This window comes from Bactrocera oleae, chromosome 6, assembly GCF_042242935.1.
Source record: "Bactrocera oleae isolate idBacOlea1 chromosome 6, idBacOlea1, whole genome shotgun sequence".
NCBI classification, from domain to species: Eukaryota; Metazoa; Arthropoda; class Insecta; order Diptera; family Tephritidae; genus Bactrocera; species Bactrocera oleae.
Window position 1 is genome coordinate 40,623,936 of NC_091540.1, and position 26,990 is coordinate 40,650,925.

The 26,990-nt window shown below is 35.7% G+C and overlaps 2 protein-coding genes across 3 annotated transcripts in view; both read right to left on the minus strand.

Moving 5' to 3' along the window:
* Positions 1-4,375: 4,375 nt before the first annotated feature.
* On the minus strand, positions 4,376-6,276 carry LOC106621636 (spermine oxidase). The gene has a single exon (XM_014240570.3). It carries the CDS (start codon positions 6,147-6,149, stop codon positions 4,713-4,715), a length of 1,437 nt encoding a protein of 478 aa, XP_014096045.2. The 5' UTR covers positions 6,150-6,276; the 3' UTR covers positions 4,376-4,712.
* A 4,768-nt stretch (positions 6,277-11,044) lies between these two features.
* Positions 11,045-26,990, minus strand: part of Ccn (cellular communication network factor protein Ccn) — a 119,853-nt gene continuing 103,907 nt past the window's right edge. For both annotated transcript variants that reach the window (XM_036366522.2, XM_014240568.3), the window contains 3 exons: positions 25,953-26,108; positions 25,207-25,413; positions 11,045-16,353 (listed from right to left, as the gene is read on the minus strand). In XM_036366522.2, the coding sequence (XP_036222415.2) occupies positions 15,163-16,353; positions 25,207-25,413; positions 25,953-26,108 (1,554 nt within the window). In that variant the 3' untranslated portion in view covers positions 11,045-15,162. The remainder of the gene's footprint in view (positions 16,354-25,206; positions 25,414-25,952; positions 26,109-26,990) is intronic.

A 26,990-nucleotide genomic window follows, 5' to 3' on the forward strand; every position in this document is an offset into this window, starting at 1 on the left:
ATATGTATAAAAATATATTCTAATAAGATATATACGTTATGGTTATTTTCGAATTTATAGGTAAACACCTAAGGGAATGTATTCACTGCGACTTTTCGTGTATTTTATAGATATAAACATTTCATTTACAGATCTTAATATACTTTTATAATCGGCGATTCACTTTGAAAAATTTTGGATAATCTTCATCCGTAACCGAGGAACTCTGAAACGAGGTATCTAGCGGTAAGGAAGAGTCTTCAGCTTAAAATTGGAGAGAGTAGCTTGAAAACTGAAATTATTATCAGAAATCTTATAGCTTCGATCATTACCTCGCAGAAATATATCTAAGAATGTCGTGCGAAATTGTCAAGTCATATCTCCGAAATTACAATATTTGCCGAACTTAAGTTTTCGGAAAATTTTCTCAAATGTGTGTACATTCGTTGTTGTAAAATCGATGTTATGAAATTCACAAGTGAATATAGCCTTTAATTTACATGAATATTTTTTAATAATATTTATATCCATACCGTAATGCCAGGAGAGCTAAGTAGCTTTATTATCGCTATTTTGGGAGTTCAAGTCAGGGGTTGTGCTGATGTTTGACAAGTATTGTTTTATGGATGATGTTCCGACTCTTTTCTTCTTTTCGAATTTCACAAAGTTACAAAACACGTTTGGAACTCCAAATAATCGTTTCATAGTTTTTTGATCGTATATTTTCAGTATTTTCTTATACTAGTCTCATTAAAATGTTTTTGTATGCATTATGATTACATGAAATCTAATGCAAAAACAATTTTTTTTCTCAAAATTTTAAAACCATATTTTCTGATTCCGAAAATGTTTTTAGACAACCCTCAAAGACTCGGCTCTAGTAAAACCTCTGAAAGGCTTGATAATGTTACTTGTACTTAAGATCAGAAAGACGATTACATTTTGACGCAATACAACGATATAAAATCAAGCGTTCTCACTACTGCTTTCATCAGATTCTTATAGTCACAAATGTTCTGAAATTGATAAATGACCTTTATTGATGCACTTAATAGTGAACCACTATTCTAAAATGACAAGAGTTTCCAGAGGGATTTATTGACAATGACTTCCATTATCGAGCGTTGCAATAGCAATGGAATGTAATGTACCCAAGCCAAAAATACACGAGGCCGACTGTTGACATTATGGGACAAATGTGGCGTCATTGACTGCAAGTGCAAATCTCTATACACAAATGTTGCGCTGTAATTGAATTCACGCACATAACCAGCAGCCAAAAAACAAAAATAGCGGCCACCTGTGCTGTCGATTGCGTAGAGCAAATAATGATGCCGCATTGCAATGTCAACTGGCGTATAAATGTCACTCTCAATTCCGGTAATTTAAGCACACAGCGGTGGCGAGACAGGGCGGCGATCATAAAAACCGTTAGACGATGGCAATAAACAGTGTTCGCGTGCCATCCAACTTCCCTACAAATACAACAGAGGTGCTGAATTTGATTAAAGTCCAAACTTTTTTCAGCTAGTTCTTTGCTGTTGTGCCCACTGTGCCTAATGGTTGTTGGATATTTCAAATTTACAGTCCGCGAATGCTGCCGAAGCGTGGACACTGAGGGTGTCAAATGAGCAAATGTCATGGCAGAGCGAATTTCCTGCGAAAGCCAATGAATGCCAGAATGAAAATTGAAATGAGCGAGCGAATGAGGAGGAAGGAGCGTATCAGTGGCAGCTGTTTTGTTGACACTAATGATGGACATAAATATGGCTTGGTCAGGTAAATTACACTTAACTGTTGTTTATGATGGTGTGTATATAATTTTGGTTTGCTCCCTATTTTATTGGCTAATAAATTTAATGTCATGCAAATTGTTGTTTGCAAAACATAAAAATTACCAATAATTGTAATTCGATTATATAACGTAAACAAAATGTGAAATTGAAGCGCTTATGCTGTTTGCTTGACATTTCGCGTATTTAAAATGTAAATATTTGAGTGATTCAATGCGAGCAACTTAACTCGATTATATACCGGTTATTAATGGAAATGAATGAAATTGTGTTTGAGAATCGTCTCGTTAATATGAGATAACACCCTAATAAAAAATTGGATGCTTAGCTACTAATATTATGTTATATAAGTTGGCCCCTAATATTTTACCGTCTCTCAACTCTAATAAGTGTTCCAAAGTCCACACCATGTCTCGCGTGAGAGTTGATCCTAATCCGTGGGAGTTGATCCCAATTCTAGCCGATACCTGTGATATAACATATTGTGTTTTCAGAAGAATTGTCCAATCGGTTCTTTCTAAGAACCCCGCATAAATGTACCCGTATGCAGTGTGAGAGGATAAAAACTCGCCCAATTATTCGTTATAGCCTTATCACCACACGCTGTGAGGCGGATGTGGAAGCCGCATTCGGCGACGTGCTTTCACAGCCGCAATTTCATGCTTGTGTCTCTGTACAGGGTGCTGCTACAATGCAGCTGTTGCTCGTGCATTTACACATAAATTGTGCGTTTGTAGTATAACTGGCCCAACAACGCTTGCTTGTATGTAGATCTGCCCATAAAAACCGCATGTACTGTCGCACTTTCGTCGGTTTCCGTTTGCTGTTGCATGTCCGCTTCGTTGTTTGCCTGCTTCCGCCAATGTTGAGCTTTATGTGCGCCACACTTTGCTGTCGAATGGCTAAGTTAATGTTCGCAACATTAACGTCTGTATGTATGTATGTTTGTATGAATGTGTGTATGCGATCGAAATGACAATTATGTACTCGCATGCATGGATATGTGTAGCAGCAGCGAATGAAAAATATAAATAAACGCCGCACCAAATTATATGGCCCTCCTGATATTTACTGGCTCAATGATTGTGGCACTTGCCAGGCGGAAAATTACCCCAAACAAACCGGTTATTATTATTTGTATTATACTCTTTATTTTTATGACATCTCAACACCCATTATGTGCAATCACTCATTCATCGCTGAAGCACCAATATTGGACGCGCAGAGTACTACTTGTGTACACCTTTCTAATGATGGAGACCATGCATTTTTGATGACTAATTTTTATTTGATTGCCGTAATTTTAGGCATATATTGATTTTTACCTTGATTTTCTGATTACGATTTGATTTGATTATATGCTTAACTTTCTTGCCTTTGGAGTGGCAATGTAAACCTAGCAGGTAAGACTTAAAGGAAATGATGGCATAAAAGTATCTAAAGATGCTAGTAAAGAATGCGTTTTTTGATGAAATTTCTCATTTATTTGCCTAAAAGTTATTTTTGGTAATACTAGTCTATTATTACTTGTTTACTTTCATAATTTTTTATTTTCAAAGAATGGTGTTTAATTCGATTTAATCTTCTAATAATACCCAACGATTTTTATGGATAACCTATTTTCAAATAATCAGTTAAATTGACCCATACGTTAGAATGTCAACAAAAAGTCAAAACCTAGAAAACGGGCTATTTAAATTTTCGTAGATTATTTGTAAAGGTCATCAAGCCACCGTAATGAACTTTGTTTTCGCAGATGTAGATATGATTAAGTTCTATTTAAGGGGTTACATGGGTTTCACGGTTTCAAAAAACAAAAAAAAATCTAATTATCTTATTTAATTCTATAATATATCTACAATATTGTCCTAAATTCTCAAGTTGATCCCTGTTATAGTTTCGGAGATACAGCTTTGAAAAGTTGCGCGCTCGAGATCAGCTATATAGTCACTTAAAACTTTAAACGCGTTTTTCTCGAAACTGTGAAGTCAAAGTCGGTTGCCAAAGTTTGGACGACGGATTTTTTTTTTCAATTAGGAGTTTTAATTTTTTTTTTAAATCTCAGAAATTATTCTTTAAATGTGTATCTTTAAGACAGAAAAAAGTTTGAATTAAATAAATAATTTTTATATTGAAAATAAGCCTCTATGCGTGGTCTGAAGAGTCCTTCGTCTGACTGAGAGATGCCACCAAACAACTCAAACTGACACTATCTCTGCAATTTTAACAATACAAAAGCTAGCGCTAAGAGTGCAACTTTGATCGCATATCGCAAAACGAATTTGAGTGCGTTCGGCAGTATCATTGGAATCCCAAATCCACTAAACTAGTCCTTCAGCCACCGTATTCAACAGATTTCGCCCTCAGCTACTATTTCCTCTTTCTCAGACTCAAAAAGTGGCTTACTCGAAAATAAGTAACTCAAATGTGGAAGCGAAGATGAAATGTCGTATTGTGAGGGCTTTGAAGTTTCACGCTTCTGGCACTGTGTCCAAATTTTTTAGAACAATTACAACCGGTACTATGTTACTTTAGATGGATATTATATCCAAGAATAAAATCATACTTTAATTTAACAGAACAATTCTTTATTGTTAGGCCACCGACTTTTCAGCCAATATATGTATGTAGTACTAGCATGAGTTAAAAGACTGTACCACAAAAGATTTCGGACTATAACTCAACTGATGACGTATTTGTACTTAAAAATCACTAGACGTAAATAAACTTTGAAACAGTGTTTTTTAACAAAGTGGTTTTATAATCGAACAAGATAAGATATTGATTTTGGTCTACACTATTACAAACTAAATTTCAAGTGCAATAATAAATATTATATATTGTCCTATTTACTACAATCGGCAATCACCACAATTATCGCTATCGCCATTTATACTATCGCTACGGCGTCCGGCGGCACGTGCTTTTAGTGCTATCGAACTATTCTTCCAAGTGCGGGTTGTGATCCAGATAGTGCGTAATCAAACGTTGCGCCTCCCGCCAACCGCTATCCACCGCACCATGAGCCGTCGAATAGAAGTGTGGATGCGTAGCTTCACCGGCGAATTGCAACAGTGGCCTGCCGTCCTTTTCATCAAGGATCGGTATCGCCAAGTCTGAGCTGCTTGTTTTTACTTCTTCAGTATAGATGGCGCGGAAGAAGTAACTGCCTCGGAAATTGGGGTTAGTATACCAGCGTGTGCGCAGCAATCTCACTGGTGTAGGCACTTCCGATGTGAAGAATTTCTTAAAAAGCCACAGCAAAGCATCGAATACCTCAGCTTCGGATAAAGTTTCCATGTGTCGCGCATGTTGCCCAATAATCCAACCTTGCAGCAGGCGAGGCTGACACGAAACGCGATGAAAGCTAAAGAGACTCTCAAGCCAATAGTACCCTGTATTTCGTAACTCCACTAAATCTTCCTCACGCCACAGTAGTGAAAAACCAGGCCAATCTAGCGGCGTGAACGGTTCCTTGAACTCGAGGTAAATTTTATCTACTGTACCTAGTTTGAGGCCGTCAATAGCTCGACATTTAACAAGTGGCAGCGGCGGTATGAATAATTTCTGATGGATCTCCTTGAGCACACCCAGTGAAACGGTGCAGATGACATGATCCGCAAGGATAAGTTCGCCATTCCAAAGGCGTATGCGTATATCTCCTGTTGGCGACTGCCACTCAATATGCTCAACACGTGCGTTGTATTGTATATGTTCGTTCAGTAGTCCCAAGTCGAACGCATCGGCCTGATCGGCTTTCATTAGTAAACACAGAAAGCTGCGAAAACCTTTATCTCTCCAGTTTAGATGCAGATCGCCCTCGCAATCCAGATACTCGTGTTGACCCTTACCGGATACCTCAAACAGATGATCGGCACCGTCCATTGAACTGAACATTTTCTTGCAGTTCTCAAAAAATTCACGCGCTACGACCCTGTCGACATCAGTCAACGGCTGCAGATTGCGCCAGAATGCTTCCGTGAGATAGGTGCCTAATGAACCCTCATAATCTTTCAAGCCCTTCTGTTGTGTTGGCTCTAAATTGGAGGTAATTGATCTGAGCCTATCGATCACGACATCGGCGACCACTTCCTTATTGGAGCGTATGCACTTAAAGTCACCTTCAATTTCATCCGTGGGATGCAGCATATCTAAATCGCGCGTTAACTCATAGATTGCATTGCCCTGCTCACCGTGACACCACTGTGCTCCCAAATCGACGACATTGTCCGCAAAAGGTATGGTGTGAATGCGCCCACCAAAACGATTTTCAGCCTCAAGTAACAGAACATTTTCGAAGCCTGACTCCAACAGACGTGTCGCTGCAGCTATGCCAGCTGCGCCAGCACCGATAATCACAATACGTTTTGATTTCATGTCTTTCACTTTCGTTGATGCACCGATTGTTATGATTTTTGTAGCTGCCTGACTATCGCTTTGCGATTATCGAGCTTAGGAGATATCGAACTACACAAACGTTTTCAATTCAGCACCCACTGAGCAACTAACAATAGTTGACGTTGTTTGAACGTTGAAGTAGTCTCTTTAACAGTTAATAAACTAATATCTTCTGATAATGAATATCGAATGCAATGCTTCAGTTCGATATTCATAAGGTGAGAGATTGTGAATTTTACATCAAGCGGCGGCTCACTCAGTTATAAAGCATATTTTCTAGTTAAAATTTTTATTTCTGATAGAATTCTAGAAGCTGTGGAGAGTTCACTTTCTAGCCAATTAAAAGTTATCAATTTAAAAAAAATTTGTGTGGCCATTATTCGAGTTTTAAAGAAAAGTCTTAAACGACAACATACTTTCCTTAATCGTTAAAATAAATTTTTCGTCAAAAACCGTCACATTCGGTAATTTTTATATAAATGTAAAGAGTTTAAATCAAAAATAACTTTTTCTTGTCCAAAAAAAAATTTTAACTCAATTATATAGATTTTTCTTCTTCAAATAAATCATTTTGAGAGTTTGAGAGAAGAGTTTAAACTGTGTTTTCTAGAGACAGGTTAATTAATTTGTATTTTATCTATCATAAAATTTTTTTTTGTAATTATAATTATAATAATAATAATATTTTAGATGTGTTATTTTTTTTTATAAAACTTTCAATTTCATTAAGACAGGTTGACCGCTATATGCGAACTGGGGTTCACTATTCGTACAAAGTTTTATCCCGATACTATCATTTGTACTTGATTTGTATTCTGAAAAGTGAAAGAATTAGAAGGAATTTAAAATTGTGTTATATGAAAAGTAGGTGTGGTTGAAGTCGGATTTCGCCTATTTTCGCACTGTAACATAGGAATGTCCGGATAAGAGTCTGGCCCAAATCAGCTTGAAATTTGTTTAGCAGGTCCCGAGATACGGGTTTTCACCTAATTATGAGCAGTCCCACGCCCATTGTCAAATTTTAAAATTGATTCCTATAAAGCTTTTCCTCAGATGATAGGGAGACAATTTTAGTATATCTAACGCTTTTATTTATTGAGTTATCGCACATTTAACGTAGTAGTTTTCAACATAACCGTTATATGGGAAGTGGACATATACAAGTAGGACCGACGGTTGGACAGGCAGACAGTCACTAGAAATTCAACTCGTCTCGCCTTCCTGATCAATAATATATATATAACTCTTATCTATCTGAATGAAACTACAATATTATACTCTTGTAACATGAGTTTAAAAATTCTCTTGTGAAAATATTTGCATATTTGTTAGGTTATGTTGACTTTGCTATCTAAACTAGGGATTTCAAAGTCATATAGGTATACATACTTGTATATATTTATTGAGCTGCCTATATATATGAATTCATCCAACTACATCGTAGACCCTTTCAATATCTAATATAAGTTGATAATACAATGATACATACAATGTATGTACATAGATATGTATGTGTATGTTTGAAGGAAGCATCAAAATCAAAAATATTAAAATCCTTATCCTTGAATATTTGAGGTAATATTAACTAAACCAAGCAACCTCAACTAGTTGATTAAAAGCCATTTGAAAATGTGCTGAATTTATTTGCAAACAATGAAATGTAAACCTACCAAAGCAGAGTAAGCGAGTGAATGACTGATCGAGTATTAATAACAGCGAGTGCGTATGCTTTGATGGATCGTTGCCGGAATTCGAGAACAATGGACGAAAGCAGACGTTCCTGCAACTACTTCCCTAATCACTTGCTGCATCGGCTGTCATTCATGTCACAATCATTCACTCAATAAACCCACTTTCCGTCTGTCACTCAGCGCAGCATACATACATATATACGAATACAGTATACAGTTACTATGCGAGCAGTGGTCATACGAGAGTCAAATAAGCAATGACATCCACAAATACTCGAATTTTTCTTGAATCAACAATTCCAAGGATTTTATTTACCCACTCAATGACAAGAGTCAGCTTATGAAGGAATGCACACACACACACATATCACACATACACACTTAAATGTGAATGTCATAATTGAGTAGTGAAATGATTTACCGACAAAAATGATTAGATACCAGCATATAGCCAGACAGAGCTGAGCTGACAAAAAGGATGTGGACGCTAGGGTTGTCCAAGTGAATAATCACAGAACAAAGACACAGAAGATGGCAAATGATTGACAAGCGTAACGACCAAATGCTTGTTGATGGCCCGCAGTGAAGGGCAGGTGAATGAAACAGGAACGAAGTCATAGGGTTGTTAATAATTTATGAGTTTTGACAAGAAATTATCACAGCCATTGGGCGAAGCCGGCGGTCAACGCACTGTGAGAATATAAGTATATATTTATATAGAGCAAGGCAAATACGAACTAAATAAAAGAAAAGGACGAAGTATGAGAAGGTTATTAGGAAACAAATATAGAAATTATTATCATTATTCCAAATAATTGAAATGAAGGGAAAATAAAGGGAAGAAATTCAATATAGATGGATGGATGGATCCCAATGCAGGCATATTAGACTTTTTTAGGGAATACTGTTTGATAGTTAATGCTTTGAAGATTATGTTTACAAATATATAGAGAATTACTAATACAAGTAAGCAAACTACTGAGCTTTGCTAATATTTATATCAAAATGTTTCGTTTCGATTTGTTTCTCTGTTTTATTGTTAAAGTTGAGTTCTGTGATTTAGATATACGTCTCCATGTGTTACTTATTGAACTTAGATCGGGTTAATAAGTAGTTATATAACTTTTTATTGACCAAATTAACTAACATGACTTTTCAATCAACAAAAAGGTCGATAACCAAATCATTGAAAATGTTGTGGAACGAGTTGGTTTTGGGACGAGCGACTCGTCAATCAACCACTGTTAATGATAGAAAAAGTTAAAGAAAGAGGGCTTGAAAATCGTAATGTTGGCATGAAAGAGACAGCAAAGGATCTCAACATTTCTTGTAGATCCTCTCAACAAATTTTGGTTAATGTGTTGGGTATAAAGCGTGTCTATGCTAGACTCGTACCAAAATACCTGAACTTCTTGCAAAACCAATGTCGAGGATAGGTCGCAAAAGAGATGCATTATAATGTAGCTGAGATGTGGGCTTATAAATATGGCGCCAAACCTGTGCAACAATCTACATATACGAAAAAGTATATGGTAAAATTTTATCAGACGATAATTCTCTTTGCTATCTGAAAATATAGTTTACCTCCGAAACCTTCGGCGAATGCTGCTGCGGTATCAGTTATTAATCAGATAATCGAAAAAATTTGAAAAAGTGTTACTATCAAAGGTGTCTCCTTTCCTCCGTAAAAATAATGTAATTCCTATGCACCAATTAGGTTTCGAGCAAAACTTGGCACTATAGAACAAGTAAATATAATAACCACCGAAATTAGAAAATCATTGGAGCACATAGAGTATTGTTTAGCAATCTTCGCATAGGTGTGGCACTACAGTCTTTTTTATAAAATTTCATAAAACAATATTGGTTTTTTAATTGAATAAAATATTAGAGTTTTAATTAAAAAGAAAGAAATTTAGTGTTTAAGTAGTAAATTTCATATCTGATTAACGATTGATAAGGGCTAGTGTACAAGACCGAACTCTATGTATCTCACATACAGCAGATATTCCAACAGATAATAACATATTGACATTCACTTTTGCGGATGACACAGCTTTAGTATGTCGTAATAAATGTCCTTTTAGAGTGTCAAGGGTACCAGAGGAGCAATTAGTTTAGTCGAAGAATGGCTAGCCAACTGGCGAATAAATGTAAATGAACAAAAGTGTAAGCATCTTACATTTCCAATAGGACGAAAAATATGTCAGCCGATTGAAAAGATTAATATCTAAGTACCACAAGCGAATTATGTAACTTATCTAGGCATACACTTGGACAGAAGGCTCACATATGTTATAGCCAGCCAAACAACTAGCATGCAAATAAGAGCAGCATATTTAAACTAGCTTTTAGATAGAAATTCAAAACTTATCCTTGACTACAAAGTTCTGCTATACAAGGCGGTAATAAAGCCGATTTCAATGTATGTTATTCAACATGGACATAATACAGAGGTAAAAATCCTTCGAGCGATAATGGGTTCACCATGTTACATTCGAAATGAAAACATTTACGAAGGTCTTGGTATTCTTACGGAAATAGAGAGAATCAGAAAGAAATGCAAACTTAAACTCCGGGAACATAGAAATATATAAGCTAATGCAGTTGCTGCAATTTTATAATCAAACCTGTTAAAAAAAAAAATTTACCAGCCTTATAAAAAGCAAAGTACAGGGTGGCGCACGAAACAAAAAATAATAACTTTTTGCAGTGTGAGTAATCGATTTAGTTTTTTTTGTTTGGCAGGTTAATTTTTAAATTTTTCAAAACTGAAATGCTTGGGACACCGAAAAGAGGGTTTGGATGCTGTAGCGGTAACATGCTTTGCAGTCCGCCATTTCCGTCCAAAGGGAATTTGGCGACACTCCTCCGAGTAGATGGAGTGGGATGAGGCTGGGAAACATGTTTGCTATGCTTGTATTAGAAAAAAGGGTCAACCGCAATCTTGAGCTGATTTAGCTTATTTAAATAGATATAATTTTATTACCTATTATTAGGCTTTAAACAAGCAGATTCAATAATAAAGAAATGAAAAAAAGATAATTCTTAAAGGAATTGAATACCTGCGGTGAATTTCTGAAATGTGGCATGCAGTAAATTACATAAAGTTTTATTCGATAATGCATAATCATAAATACTTACATTTTCTCGAAGCTATTCAATGAAAACAAAGTTTACGCATATTTTGTTTAAAATATTCTTACATTCGCCTTTTATTGAACTGAATAATATTTTTCATCACATCGGAAATAAAGACTAAGTAAATAACGGTGAAAAGGAAATGGTAATATGTGTGCTACACAAAAAACGCTTCATCAATAAAGTTGATGAGCGAACTAAGGCGCTGCACTGAGAGAAAAATTCTGAGTTTGTGCCGTTTCAGACAGGGATGCAAAAGAGTCTGATCTTTTTCAAATTTTCTTTTGGTGTCGCTCTGGGCATTCACGCGGTCAAAAAGAGTCCAGCAACTCGAGTCTAGTTTTTCTGCATTCCTTTTCACAAAATGTTCGTAAATATTTGTGCGGTTCGACTGCGCAACACCGCGCAACACTGCATGGCGTATTTCATTTGTATGTTGAGATGATGGTCACACATTTTGCTTGCAATGAATTACCATGAATATGGTAGAACAATATGCATAATACAAGTACCTACCCGCTAAATAGTTTCAAAAAAATACTAAAGACGGGAATTCCCTAATCCACAAGAATGTATTGAATATCCGCAACTAATATTTTCAAGGCCAAATTTATAATAGCAATTTCCTAATCTTTAAGTATTAAAAACTCATAATTTCTTTACTCCATAATCTATATCTTAATTTTCTCCTTATTTACAATTTGTCATAATATTTCTATTATTCTATGCATACATATTTGCATATTACATACAAAAATAGATAACAGAACTCAAATTTGCGATCGAATTCATTTGAAACCGAGCGCTCTTGCAACCATTCAAAGGATTTGAAAGTGAAAAGGAATGCTGAAAAGGGTAGCAGCGAGCTGTTACGAAAAAGAACACAAAGCGTGCCACCCGAACACGAGTGGCACGGTCCCTTCGTCTTTCCTCGTCGTCCCCTCGCCCACAATAAACTGGTTTGAGACTCTTTTGCGTCCCTGTCTGAAACGGCACTTTCGAAACCGAAAAACTAATAATGAATGCTTACAAGTATGCATTTGCTAATCGTTTTGCGAATGCCAGGCATCTTATTAGTACACATAGATACACAGATATAGAATATGTATATGTAGATATGTAGTAGTTTAGATTTCATTCTTTCGGTATAAGTAGCTTAGTGGGCAACCACAAAAAATACACTCATTAGTACTCTGTTTTTTGTTTCAAATTCAAAATTTGTTTGTGTTGCCTATTCGCTATCTCCCTCTCTTTCTGTTTGGTTTCACGGTTTTGAAAAATTTCACTTAATTTCTGTTTGACCACCAGCAGTAGCTTCACAAGTTTAGCTGTAGGTATATGTATGTAAGTATATACGTCGAACACATTGCCAGTACATACACAATATACATAAATACATATAATGCTTATACATACATACATACAAATATATAATTAACGTTTATACAGTTCATATCCAATAGCAATTGATGTTGCTCTTATAATGCATTTACAATTTTCGTTTAGACAATTTAGATCAGTTTACGCTCGAATTGCAGGCCAGCAACTCTCGGCTGGTTGTAAGAGAAAATTCAACTTGTTTTTTTTTTCTTTTCTAATTGATGTGTGTTTACCGAATTTAATTTAATTTAAGTTTTCAATATTATTTCTTATGTCTAAGCTTTTTTACAGTTAGCTTAAATTTATTTCTTAACTTGCAACTACCTAATTTTGTTTTTGTTTTCTTGAATTTTGGCGTTATTTTAAATTTGCTGCTTTTAGTTTTATTTGTTTAACTTAGTTTTCTTTAATTATTTAGCTTAATGTGGTTAGTGTTTCAATTGTTTATGTATAGGCTTGCTCGCAAAAATATTTACTTTCATTTTTAGCTGTTTTGTGCATTTTATTATTATTTTTGAATTTATTTATAATTAAGTTATTTTAGTTGTTTTTGCACTTAAAATTAATTTTTTTAATTTTTCTCTTTTTATTCAACTAATATTTATACATTTTCGCATAGTACTTATATTTTCGAGTTATCACATACACACATGTGTAACTAAATACAGTTATTTTGTGTATTTGTAGTATAGTAGCTTATTTTTATATTCATCCAAGCGATTTCTACTTTCATTCCTAATATTCAGATCCAACAATTAATTATTTCTTCCTTTTTCGCTTAACTCATGAGACAAACTGTATGAGTACTCTCTGTCGCATGCTGCGAGAGCTCACATACTCGATATGGTTTTTTCACATAATCTTTATTATTAGCGTATTCGATTTGTCATTTCTCTGCTCGCTATGGTATATTTGGGCGCCGCTCTCTCTCTCTCTCTTTCAAATTTACATATGAAAGCGACAACAATATTAGTGAGCTACTCTCTAATGCTCGGCGAATCGAAGAAATATATATATATAAATTTAATGGTTGTGAATCTTTGAAAAAACAATTGAACGGAATTTATAGATGTAAATGCCTGAATACATCTATTAGGCGAGATAATAAAGACAGTCAACATTTCATTGATCGGCTTGTGATCAGTGCTTATCATAATAAAAACCTGCTTTATCCGTGTGGAAAGCCATCCTTTATAGAGACCTAAAATATTTTGTTTCAAGTTTCGCTCAAATCCCCCTCCATATCTTTCTTTCTCTCCCTCTCGCTCTCTTTCTCTTTCTCCCTCTCTAAAGACCTCGCCATATATAACGCGGATGAAATTGTATGTATATATATGCAGATTAAGTGCCCTTAATCCATTGCACTATGAAATGTTCAAATACTTATCTAATATTACTGATATGTTAAAGGGAAAATAGATCTTTAAGGAGGTCTAAAGACATCTTATATGCCATAAATCTAATATGTATAAAAAAAAACTCGTAGTTAGCAATCAAGATATGTGGGTATCTGCTTTTGGTGCAGGATATGTTTCTTAGTTGAACTAGAATCTTGTCTAAAACTTTATAAGGAATTAAGTTACATACTGGGTAGAAAAAAAATGGAAATGAAAAGAAAAGTTGGTCACTAATGTTTGGGATATTTGTTTTACAAATTCATATTTCTATTAAGCAATGTAAACTATCACGCATTTTGGATATACTAATAATATTCGACGCTGGCGGGATTGCATAGCTAGATCCTAGTTTATATTTTTTATTTCGTTAAATGCCATATTTATACCCGGGTTCATAAAATTAATAGCATTACCAGAATGGCGCTGTGGACTTTTGACTTTCAGATATTTTGATGACAGTCTATCACTATGGTGTGTAGACTCCTCATATACATCCGTGTTTATCACAACACGAACTTTAAAAAACACTGAAAATTTAAAACAGAAAAAGTGGTGACAGCAAACAGATGTAAACCTAACACTGAGCACACGGCTTACTTCTGTCTCTTTTTTCAGTAATTTCGTCAATTTATTTGTTTTGGTGTTCGGTTATGTTGTCTGTTCGTTGTAGCGACAACTTTTACACGATAACTTGTTGGTTTTCTTTTTACTTCTCTTTCTTTTGCAAAGTTGTTTGTTATTATTGCTGCTACAGTGTTTATACTTTGTCTGAAAAACATTGCATGACATTTTTTTGTGAGGCGTGGGAAATTAAAAATTTATTTGCTTTGTGATATGCAAAAATTGCAACTGTTGTTGCCGGTCGCTTTGAGTGTTCATCCGCCGGTGCGTCGCTGTATCACAGTCTGTCTGTCTGTCGGTTGCTCGCTTCGTTGCTCGCTTTATCCTTTCAATGCACTGCACAAACACTACACGTTAGTGCGTCGCACGGTTGTCGGGTGGTGTTTGTTGGTGCTTTTGTTCTCCCTTCACCATTTCGTCGATTTTTATTCCCATTACATGCACACACACGCTCACATATTTCATTGCTTATCTGTTGTTGTTTTTTCATTCATTTGCTTTAGAGAGTCTCTTCCACGTTTGGATTGCAACGCGTCGCATAATTTTGTTGCTTTTGCACCGGCTTATCAGTTTGTCGCCGCAATTTATTTATGAAATGCCCACTTGTGTGCCTATTGCAAACACACCACCAGCCGCGTCCCTCGCCGTTATAGTCCCGCTGTGGCTGCGTCGTTCCACTCCCTGGTTGGTCTTTTTCCTTTTGCCTCGTCCTTTGCGTGGCGGCCACCGTTGACGATGCATTTGTGGTGCTCGTCTACGTTGTTATGTGCTGCGTTGGCGTAGCGCGTGCAGCTCCGGTTGTTGTTGCTGCTGTTGCTGTTGTTCCCCCAACTGTTCAAGCCAAAGACGGTGTTGTAACTGCGGCTGTGGATGCGTCTCATGCTGTTGATCAGGTTGCTGATGGTATAGATGATGTTGGTGTTGATGTTGATGGTGATGGTGATGATGCTGTTGATGGTTCAGCTGATGGTGACGATGTGTGTAATGTGGTGACCAATGTGCGTCTGGCTCTGTTGGCAATGCAGACTGCCGCGGCTGCTGATAATGCAAATTTTTCTCAAACTTCCACTGCAGCAGTTGTTGATCCTCTTTTTGTTGTTCCTCCTCAAGTGTGTTCTGTTGTCCTACTTCGCGCTCGTTCGGTTTTTCAACGCTCTGAATCTGTTTAACGGCACTACTATCGTCGCCTGCATCGTCATAACGGTTATAAAAACCAAAACCAGCAACAGCTTTACTTTTATTCGGTTCAGCAACACTTTCCGTACGCCGTATATTGTCATTGTTGTTGTTGCTGTTGAGTTCACTGTTCGCACGCTTGCTGTCAAATGTGTGCATATTGCTGCCCTCCCTACCCCGACCTTCTGCATAGTTGCTGTTAATCTCGTTGCTGTTGTTGTTGTTGTTCGCCTGGTTTCTTTGGTAGCTTTTTTCCACTGGATTGCTGCGGTGTGGCGGCAACATGGCCGGATACGGTATAATGTCTGGTTGCAGTTCACCCGACGACGACACTAAATGCCCTTGCTGTGAGGTTTCTTCCTCTTCCTGTTGTTGCTTTTGTTGTTGCACATAGCGATTATCACTGTCATTGTCCGTCGCAATGTTTTGCTCGTTGCTGTTTGCCATGTTTCCCATGTTATTGCCACCGCCACTTATGTTGGCATTGTTATTCTTGTTGTTGCTCTTGTTATTGCCGTTATTGTTGTTACTGCTGTACGCATAGTCATTGTTATTGCGTGCCGCTTCACTGATAATATTTGTCGCCACATTTTTATTATGTTTGCGGTCACTAAGAGTGGCACTTGCGCGCCAACTATTAACGGTATTTCTACTGCTGTTGCTATTCTTGTTGTTGCTGCTACCTTGCTGTGCGCTTTTGTGGTTATTGCTGGTGCTATTGTTGCCGGTGCCATTGTGCATTGTTGTCGTGTATTTGTGCAGGTTGTTGCAATTTTCCTATTCAACCGAATTGTGGCAACAATGGGCGGCAATGATGCGGAGCGGCGGTGAAGAGAGGAAGAGAATAAAGAAAGAATAGACAGTTAAAATTGTGTTTGCCATTGTGTTTAATTTCGGCATCCAGTAATCGAAAAAAGGAGAATAACATTTTTATAGCTTCAATCGGCTAAATCGTCTAAATAATTTCGTCAGGAAATACAATCGAGTATATATATGTAAGAATATATGTATTTTAATCGGTGCGTTATGATGACATATACACGTGTTCAATTTAGCCTGCGTTTCCATTTATATTAATCATAAAAATTGATAAGCCATAAAATTTGAGACTAGGCGAGATGGATAGGAGGTTCAAGGCGCTTATATAATCTTATTTCTTGCTATAAGCATTTTTTTCTAGTTTGTAGGTACTAAAGTGGTGAAGGATTTGAAATTTTATGACTAACCAGTAACCAGTTCAGTGCTAACGAGATTTGTAAATAATATTGAAGAACTCAAATTGATTGTTGATCTCAATTGCTATGGCATATACTCTGAAGCTGTCTTTCGTTCCTATCACTCTGAGATAGATGGTAATGAAAATGGAGTATGTCTCATCATTTTTTTGTGATATTTCAACGGTTTTACAACCGGAGAATGTAAATGAATTCATTTAAGTTCTCTGTTATAACAACCTACTCGAGCAGTTGGTTGAACGGAACTGCTTGAGCTGACCAGCTGTTCGGTTTAACACATGGGCTGAAAAGTCCCGGGCCTCACACGTAGATGGCGCTAGTGAGATTGAATTCATCTCATTTTCAATTAGTAATAACCTTTAAAAGACAGCTGGCATTCTATTCATTAGTTTGCGAGTTATTGTGCTAAGAGTGACGCTACTTTTTTATTTTGAAAACAATGGATGATAAAAAATTTCGTGTTTTAATTTTACACTGCTTCTTTATGGGAAAAAATACCGTTCAAGCGAAGCAATGGCTTAAAAAGTGTATGGGGATTCAGTACCATCAGAAAACACAACAAAACGTTAGTTTGCTGACTTCAAACGTGGTCATAGAGACACCAATGATGCACAACACAATGGGCGTCTAAATGAGGCTGTAACACCAGAAAACATAAAAAAATCCACCAAACCGTTCTGAATGATCGGAAAGTGAAGTTGCGTGATATAGCTGACATATTGCAACAGAGTATAATAGTTTTGTTCACCTAACGGTTGTTTGTATCACCTAAAACTAATCGAGTTAGATATAGGGTTATATATATATAAATGATCAGGATGAAGAGACGAGCTGAGATCCGGGTGACTGTCTGTCCGTCCGTCCGTCCGTCCGTCCGTGCAAGCTCTAACTTGAGTAAAAATTGAGATATCTTTATGAAACTTGGTAGACATGTTTCTTGTTACCGTGAGACGGTTGGTATTGCAGATGGGCGTAATCGGACCACTGCCACGCCCACAAAACGCCATTAATCAAAAACAAATAACTTGCCATAACTAAGCTCCGCAATAAGATACAAGACTGTTATTTGGTACACAGTATCACATTAGGGAGGGGCATCTGCAGTTAAAACTTCTTTTTAAAAAGTGGGCGTGGTCCCTCCTCTAATAGGTTTAATATGCATATCTCCTAAACCGCTAATTCTATAATAACCAAATTCACTAGACGCAAATGTTTGTAGCACTTCTATTGACGGTGTGAAAATAGTTGAAATCGGGTGGCAACTCCGCCCACTCCCCATATAACGGTACTGTTAAAAACTACTAAAAGCGCGATAAATCAAGCACTAAACACGCCAGAGACATTAAATTTTATCTCTGGAATGGTATGAGATGTCTTTATAGGAACCGCGTTCAAAATTACACAGTGGGCGTGGCACAGCCCACTTTTAGGTGAAAACCCATATCTTGAGATCTGCTTAACCAATTTCAACCAAATTCGGTGCGTAACGTTCTTTTCATGTTTCTATGTTATAGTGCGAAAATGGGCGAAATCGGATTACAACCACGCCTATTTTCCATATGACACCATTTTAAATACCACTTGATTCTTTCACTTTCCACTATGCAAATCAAGCAACAATGATTATATCGGCGTAAAACTTTGCGTGAATAATGCAATTAAAGTATGCCACCTTGCGGCCAAAAATTGTCTAAATCGAACCAAAACTGTTCAAACCCCTAAGTACTAAATATGTGGACCCCAGTGCCTATAGTTGACCTTCTACCGAAAATATCAGTCAATCCACAAAGAAATCTCAAACGAGTATACCATTTGACTTTGCGAGAGTATAAAATGTTCGGTTACATCCGAACTTAGCCCTTCCTTACTTGTTATGTATAGTTTGTGGCAAAAATAGATTAAATTAGTTCAAACTGTTCTCTAGCTCAATATATATTAAACTGGTTATTTTATCAAAAAAGGGCCCAACTGCTTCATAAGTATTTACATAATATATTTTTGTAAACATCTATTAAGATCGAAAAATGATAATACAATATTCTCTTATACGAGTAATGCCGATATTGAGGGTTTGTTGGTCTCAAAGCTAGTCATGAGATAGATATATATGTAGCTATTAGATATGAAATAAGAAATTTTATTATACTTATACAATTATGAGTTTACTTCTATTATCTTAGTAATTTATCTTAGCAATTGGCATATTCTGTATTTTTGCGTAGATTGCCTGTTTTCAACATTAACACAGTTTTATTCGAAAAGATAAAATCATAATTTTTGACCACTACTTTCGAAAAAAAGACGCATCGACTTTCCGTTTGAGCTGTCGATTCCTATCGTTTTTGGATTTGTATAAATTTAGTTTTAGGTATGTACTTAGATATATTAATTACTAAAATATCGTCACCCTTAAACACTAATCATTTGTCCACGTCAAGCAATAATTCGAAGGAATTGATTGAAATGTTCACGAGAATCTTTGCAGGGATAAACTCAACCACATTTGTGGTAAGGTTAATCGAATCTTTAAATACATTTACCAGCGCTTTACAATACATTTTCATTAAGATCAGGTTAAGCTTTGTATGTGTGTATGTATATTCGTTGCTAATTGTGCGCATATTAAATAGATTATATCACCTGCATTAAATTGAACTTGAGAGTATTGGCAAAACAAACATTGGCTGAAATAGAATTGAAAACTCAATATGTTGTTAGACGTAAGAGTAATTGCAAATGATCCTCAAAATTAATATTAATTAGTTTCGTACTGTCTGCATACTGATAACATTACACACACACACATGTATATGAGTGTGTTGGTGGGCTTTAATTCAATCAAAATGCAGATTTACTCATTTGCATACACATTTGTTTGCGCTGATATCATGAGAGCACATACCATATATACACGAATATGTAGTTGCAACCACATGAAATCCTGTTAAATTAGTTATCTTCGGTGTGATTAGCAGTCGAATTATGCAGCTCATAAATCGGTGGGATTTTGCAAATTAGCAACATTTTGTAATTTGCAACAGATCAACTGTTGAATGACAGCAGATTTACAATTTCATGAAACACTCTCGCCTTTTCTGTCTGCTCATATGTAGTGAGCGTGCCACTCACATAATTAACTGTATTAAATTTTGCAAGCAGTTGTGTCTCTGTGTGCAATTAGAGCTTAATAAGAAATAAGGACATATACTTTGACATTTCAGAATCTACTCGTTCGTCTGTTTTTGTGGAGTATCAAAGTGCTCTAAATAATTTGAAAGTCGATCTAGAACTAGTTAGGATTTGTATAAAAACAAATTCTCAAAAAGTGCTCATATTTGCTGAGTGAACTATTTTCTAAGTTCTTCCAAACATATTATTATTTTATTCGTACATATACATATACAGACAAACGGACCTATACATATGCTACATATTTTATAGAGTCCTCGACGTTTCTTCCTGGGTGTTACAAATTGCTTGGAAAGCTTAATATATATGAAGACCAAAAAGTTTCCGGAAATTGTAAATAAAACGTTAAGCTATTAATCTTCATCAATATTTCTTTTGTCGCCTTCAAACTATGCTCCTTCTGAAGCGATACACATATGCCACCTCTTTTTCCAATCATCGAAACATGCCTTTTAGATCCGGGTCCGGGATCGCCTTCAGTTCGCTCTTTTCTTTTACGACCCCAATCGAGTCGAAACGTGGAACCCGTGTAAGGAGTGGTCACTTGAGTTTTGGAAACAAAAAAAAAGAGTCGCATGGGGCCAAATCCGGTGAATGCGGTGATTGATCGATGGTATTGAACGAGTTTTTGGTCTTAAAATCGTTCATTATACTCAGTAGCAACATGTTGTAAGATGAAAACAGGAAAGTTTCGCGGTTTGGTTCATCATGAATTCGTTCCAACCGGACAGACGGTTAATAAAGAGTATTATTTGAGCGTTTTGGTGCGTTTGCGTGAAAACATTCGTCTTAAGCGGCTGGAATTATGGGCCAACAATTTCCGGAAACTTTCTGTAAAATAAAAGTACATACATACCTTATTCTGGGTATAACTTGTTCATGACTGGCTGGCTGGCAAAATTTTGGTCACTTTTATACTAATATTAGACTAGACTTAATATATGAGCATTTATTTATTAAATACTATTGGTTGTGCAGTTAATTTCACTCTCATATGAACATCTTGAGCACATGATGAGGTTAGTTTTGAATTGCAACCAGAAGTAAATAACTTGTACTTGTCAATTAATAGGAAATTGCTTTTGGCTTTCTGTGTTTGCACATTTGAAGAGAATTTATGCTGAAATTGTGTTTGCATTAAATTCCTAGAATATTGTAATGAAGAGGTAATTTGTATTGAAATTTATTACGAATTTAATGTTATAATATATGTTATACATATGTATATGTGATATTTCTGTAAGGAGACGGCAAAATTGATTGAATTTTTCGTTTGGGCGAAGGTGCTTTATCGTAATATTAATGTGGAAAGACATTTCACACATTGACAATAGAATCGGCGTAAAGTCAACTGGATAACGAAAGTCCTAATAATTAGTATATAGCTTCTGGAATAACTCATAATTCAATTTATTCAATTTTTGAGGCTGAACTAAAGTACAGCGGAGATTTTTTCGGTGTATGCTAAGTCCTAGCCACTCATAATCTGCGCCTCGGAGCTTGAAAATATACTTGTATATTCGGATTTCAACTATTTCACTAACAAATACTATATAGAAGCATACACTTACTGAAGCCGCGCCTATAAATAAATTTCCAATAAAAACTAATTTCTATGAGTTTTTATAAAACTCTATACTTTCCAATTCCAGCGATTACTGGTAGAATTGCTCACCAAAACAAACATACCTATTCCTTTATTTCAATGTATAATATGTATGTTCGTTAGTGTTTTTCAATTTACTGATGACTTTTCTCTCTGCTTCTACAAATCGTTATCCATTCATTTACAAACTGCTTCTTAGCAATATCCTTAACGTTTTGCTTTTTCTCTTCATTGCTATTGCTTTCAGCATAGCGAACAGTTTAAGTAAGTACGTATGTATGTATGCATGTATGACTGTAACAACAACAACTTTTGTGAGTGTGGCCCCATATCATCTTTTATTCAAGCATTGTAACGGAAATTGTTTCCACTTGTCATTTTAATCGCATTTACTTGACCCCCTCTTATGCCAGCCGACGATTTCTCCTTGAAAATTCCTTCATCCATACGCGTCCATTCAATTGAACTTTCCACATTTACATACAATACATTGAATCGCTCTAAACAATGCGAAATCGTATTGCTTTTGCCGATTTGTGTTTGAATTGATGAGATTTTCATTTCATTTGTGCCTGTTTCTCTTATAAGTATGGCAATTGATTTTTTTACTATTATTACATGTTTTCATTTTGTTTGTTGTCGGTATTTGTTTTCCATGTATTTTTGTTGTTTTCTTCTTTATCTCATTTTAATTTTATTGCTGTTGCCAAGATTGAATTTTCAAATAGGCAACAATCCTTTGTCCACGCAAAGCCTTAACGGGACTGCCTAACTTTCGTCAGTCACCAAAATACCCTTTAGGAGCCGGCAAACTTGTGGTTAGAGGTTTGAGAAAGTGATTTTTATGAGTGTCTTATAAACCAGTGCTGGCTCCTGCCACAATTGGCTTGTTTGAAGCATGGTATTCGTAAGCACATACGTACACATTTATATATTCCATATTTTCAAACATGCATATTAATTTGCACTTTCTAATGGGTGTATACGGTCATTTTATTGTATTTATGTTGGCAATTTTTTATTGAGGTTTTATTGTCTTGTAGCAATTTGTTTTATGTGCTTCTTTCACAGTGTTCTTCTCTGCGTGTATTAATATTTATTATGTTCCAACGGTCATTTCGTGTTGCTATTGTTGCTTCGTTTTCCACCTGCTTTCATAATTTTGCAATTTTTATGTGTGTTTACGGAATTTTAATGTGCAATAAATAAAACAATTTAGCTGCGGTGATGTCATTGTATTGTGCTTTTATGGGACACTTGGTGTAATGCTGTTTTTATGACGCAAATTAATCTTAATATCAAATTTTACCAACTCAATCGCTTCGAAACTACGCACATACTAAATTTTAACATATTTTTCGGCGCCTGTACTATTGCCTACTTTAAACACTATTGTGGCAGACAATTGAAGTAGCTTTAGAAAGAATAGTGTCGCTAGGGGTTTACAATAGTTAAGTGATATAGATTTAATGCCGTTGAGTACCACAGATTTTACTGAATTGCAATTACACTCTACAGCAAAAACCACTTTGTTCTGGGTATTGGACAAAACTATTATTTTTCAATAGGTTGAGCCACAAGTAAAATAAAATTTTTCCCTTTTTGATGTTTCGAGCCATACATCGAAATATTTTCCTTACAAACTAAAAAAAATTAAAAATATGTTTAAAATCTACATTTTTCATTGACGTATAACATTTCACGAACACGCTTGTAAAACAAACTAGCAAATTCGGGTGAATATTTTTGAAGTATAAAATATTTATTTTTTTAGAGAATCCAACTGTTATTTTATATAGTAATTATCACTTAAGTGTTCAATTATACCCTGAACAGGGAGACCCTATAAAGTATTAAGAAGATGCTTATTTGTCGAAACCGCAGATATTGCAACACTATAGCATATAGTTGCCATACAAATTGAATAGAAATGATGCAATCTTCAAAGAAATTGTTCAGATTGAATCACTATAGTATAAAGCGTCATACAAACTGAACGATCGGAATCAAATGCTTGTATGGAAAACTTCCATGACTTTTTAAACAACGTGGCGCCATCTGTCTGAAATTGTTATCCCTCAATTGTGTATTCTTCAGTGTTGTCGTATAAAATTTATATAACAGCTGACTTGTATAACAGCTGAGATATCGCGCTACATGTGTCATTACATTTGTAGTGTCAGTCGGAAAATGAGCATCGAACAAAGAGCCAACATTAAGTTTTGTTTTAAACTTGGTAAAACTTTTACCAAAACTTATCAAATGATGAAACAAGTTTATGGCGATGATTGTCTATCCCGTTGCCGTATTCACGGGTGGTTTAAACGTTTTCAAGAGAGACGGGAGGGCTTGGAAGACGACGAACGTTCGGGCCGGCCAAAAGATGTTGTGAACGAAAAAACATGGAAATTGTGCGTGAATTCATTAAAAAAGAGCCGAAATCATCGTTTAAATATACGGAATCGGAATTATCAATATCCGCAGCGTCGATTTATCGTATTTTGACAGAAAAGTTGGGCCTCAGAAAGGTTTGTGCTCGATTTGTCCCGCACACTTTAAAACAACACGAAAAGACCTCAGAATCAGACAGATTTTTTGACCAAAAATCGCATTCATATCATCATCCATTCACCACATTCGCCTGATATGGCACCCTGCGATTTTTATTTGTTCGGAAAACTACATTTGGCCATGAAAGGAAACCGCTATGACGTTGATGTCATCCAAAAGGCGACGACCGCCATCCTCAACGCTATACCGACATATGACCTAAAAAAGTCATTCGATAACCTTCTTCAACGTGCAAAACGTTGTATTCAGGCGGAAGGAGACTATTTTGAAGGCGACCAATAAATTTTTCAAAAAAAAAAACAAATTATATTCGTTTTTTAATAAAAGTCCTGAAACTTTTGAATTGCACCTTGTATAATATTCAGATTGGATCACTATAGCATAAAGCGTCTTTGAAACTGACCAATCTTTTTTGCTATAAGAAATGAACCTGTTAAGGATATTATAGCTTCGTTGCAGCCGATATTAACGTTTTTGATATCGGAACATCTTGCAAAATATAAGTTTTCTAAAACATGATTTCGGTGATATGATTCCTCCAAATGTAATATATTGACTGAGTTCACAATATTATTTTCAACGATAGCTAATGTTGACCTTTACAACAAAGAAGATTTTCTCATGCTCTTCTGAAACTACGAACAAGCATTGTAGCGAATTTTTTCAGAGATGAAGTATTTTGGGCTTATTTCGAAGTGATGACTTCGTCAGCGATATTTCTAAATTCTAGACATTGCTTAAAGTTAGTATTTAAACTTCATAAACTTCAAAAAGGTTTTGCCAAAATGAGGGAGAAAATGGTTCCAAAACTAAGTATTGATATGTTGATCTTAAATTTGGATATATGATTTTACTTTGGAATTTATAAGAAAGCAAGATCCTTACTTTTCTAGATTTGGACTTAGCTACGTTTTAATTGTCTTAAGAATGTCTATATTTATCGGTTGATAAACTCACTAACCAATTCTGTGAAACCAAATCCAAAAGAGGTGTGTATCAAAGACACGGGGTTTTACATTTTCTACTCACATATTTGCCGCACTCGCACTTTAAAATCCATTCAACTGCAATAAATTTATTTTCGATTTGTATTTGATGTGATTGCAGGAATTCCTGATCGATTGGCTCCAGCGACACAGTGTCCCAGAGCTGCAGTGGCGCTTGTCCTTCCGGCGGCTGTTGTTGTTCGGCAATGCTGATGGGATCCTCTGTGTTTAGTGGACATAGCAGTTCGACCTGTGAAAGCAAATAAAGCAAAAATGTGTTTTTTAAATATTTTTTTCATGTTTTATTAAAAGTTTGTTGCAAATTTTTACAAACGAAAGTTTTTCACTTTGTTCGCCCCTAATGGGTAAAAGCAAATGCAAATGCATTACGTAATGGATTGATTGCAAAAGTTTTAGAGCTAATGTGTGTTTTTGTAGGTGGAAGTTGTTTTTGTTGTTTCCTGTAGTTGTAGTTAAAATCATCGACTACGTTAATGGAGATTATTTAGACGACTATTTAATTTGAAAACTTTAGTTAGAGAGTACGTTTTTTATATCATGAAGCAATTCAAATGGGAATACTCCGCTTTTGGTTTGTTCACCTATTTTACAAAGTTCATACATAAAGCTTTTAAAGAATTAGTCTACCTAATAGTAACATAATTTCGTATAGGTCCGTAGGTTCTTTAAACTCTTGTTGCAATTTTATGGTATACACAAATTTGATTTTAGTCAGTTGAAAACCCCTGATGCAATTAAGCATAATTACTTTTAAATGTGTTTACATACCTGTATAGTTGTTGAGACCGATGGCTGGCAGCATTTGCCCGAATGCTGATGACAAAGTCCGCAAAGTTTCGGTCGATAAAGCTTTCGTGAAATGCAAGCGCCCAAACGTATGCGCGCCGGTCCGAGGCGTTGTAAGCTACGGCACTCGTGTCCTTTCTGTGAATGAAAGTTTATAATTGAAGTTATTCGTAGTTTCTGAAAGCATCTGAATAATTTATTCCTTCAGATATCTAATTTGATTAATTGAAAAAGTGATTTTGGATAATTTCTACGGAAATTAAAACAAGAAAAAACGTTAAGTTCGGCTGCACCGAATATCTTTTAGAAATAAAAAAGTTTTAATACAAGAACTTGATTTTGCTCGTTCAGCTTGTATACCGTTGCCTTGAGAAATTATTTATGCCAAATTTCTTGAAGATATTCGTCAAATGACAAAGCTTTTCTCATAAGCGCTAAGTTTGTATTACAGCTATGTGCTATAGACATCCGATCTAAAAATTTTTTTAGAGATTATTTTGTTCCTTTGGACAATAATTTATGTCAAATTTTGTGAAGATATCTTGTCATATAAAAAAGTTTTCTACGCAAGGACTTGAGCTTGATCGTTAAATTTGGATGGGCCCTATATGCTATATTGGGCCGACCTGGTTAATTTCGACAAATTTTCAGATTCTTGGCGAATAAAGGATATATGCATCGATATCTTAAAAACTGCTAGTCTTTCAGGTCGGCTATATGCAGAGGGACGGACATATCTAAGTAGACTCAGATTATCACGCTGATCATATATGTGTATATTCGTTTCCTTCTGAATGCTACAAACTTCTTGGAAAACTTAATATACCCTGTTCAAGATAGAAAGAAGATATTGAGGATGGTAACCCCAGCCAGACTGTGTGTGTTCATCAGGTAGCAAAACTAAATTTACAATCAAAATTGCAGAGTGAATTTTGTCGAGACACCAAAATGTAATCTTCCGCTCAGAGAATCGTGTAAATATCTTCAGAGAATATATTATTTATTATATTTGTATGATAT

What these genes read in the sequence shown, in the direction of transcription:
- LOC106621636 (XM_014240570.3), bottom strand. Translation starts at nt 6,149, where the DNA reads ATGAAATCAAAACGTATTGTGATTATCGGTGCTGGCGCAGCTGGCATA.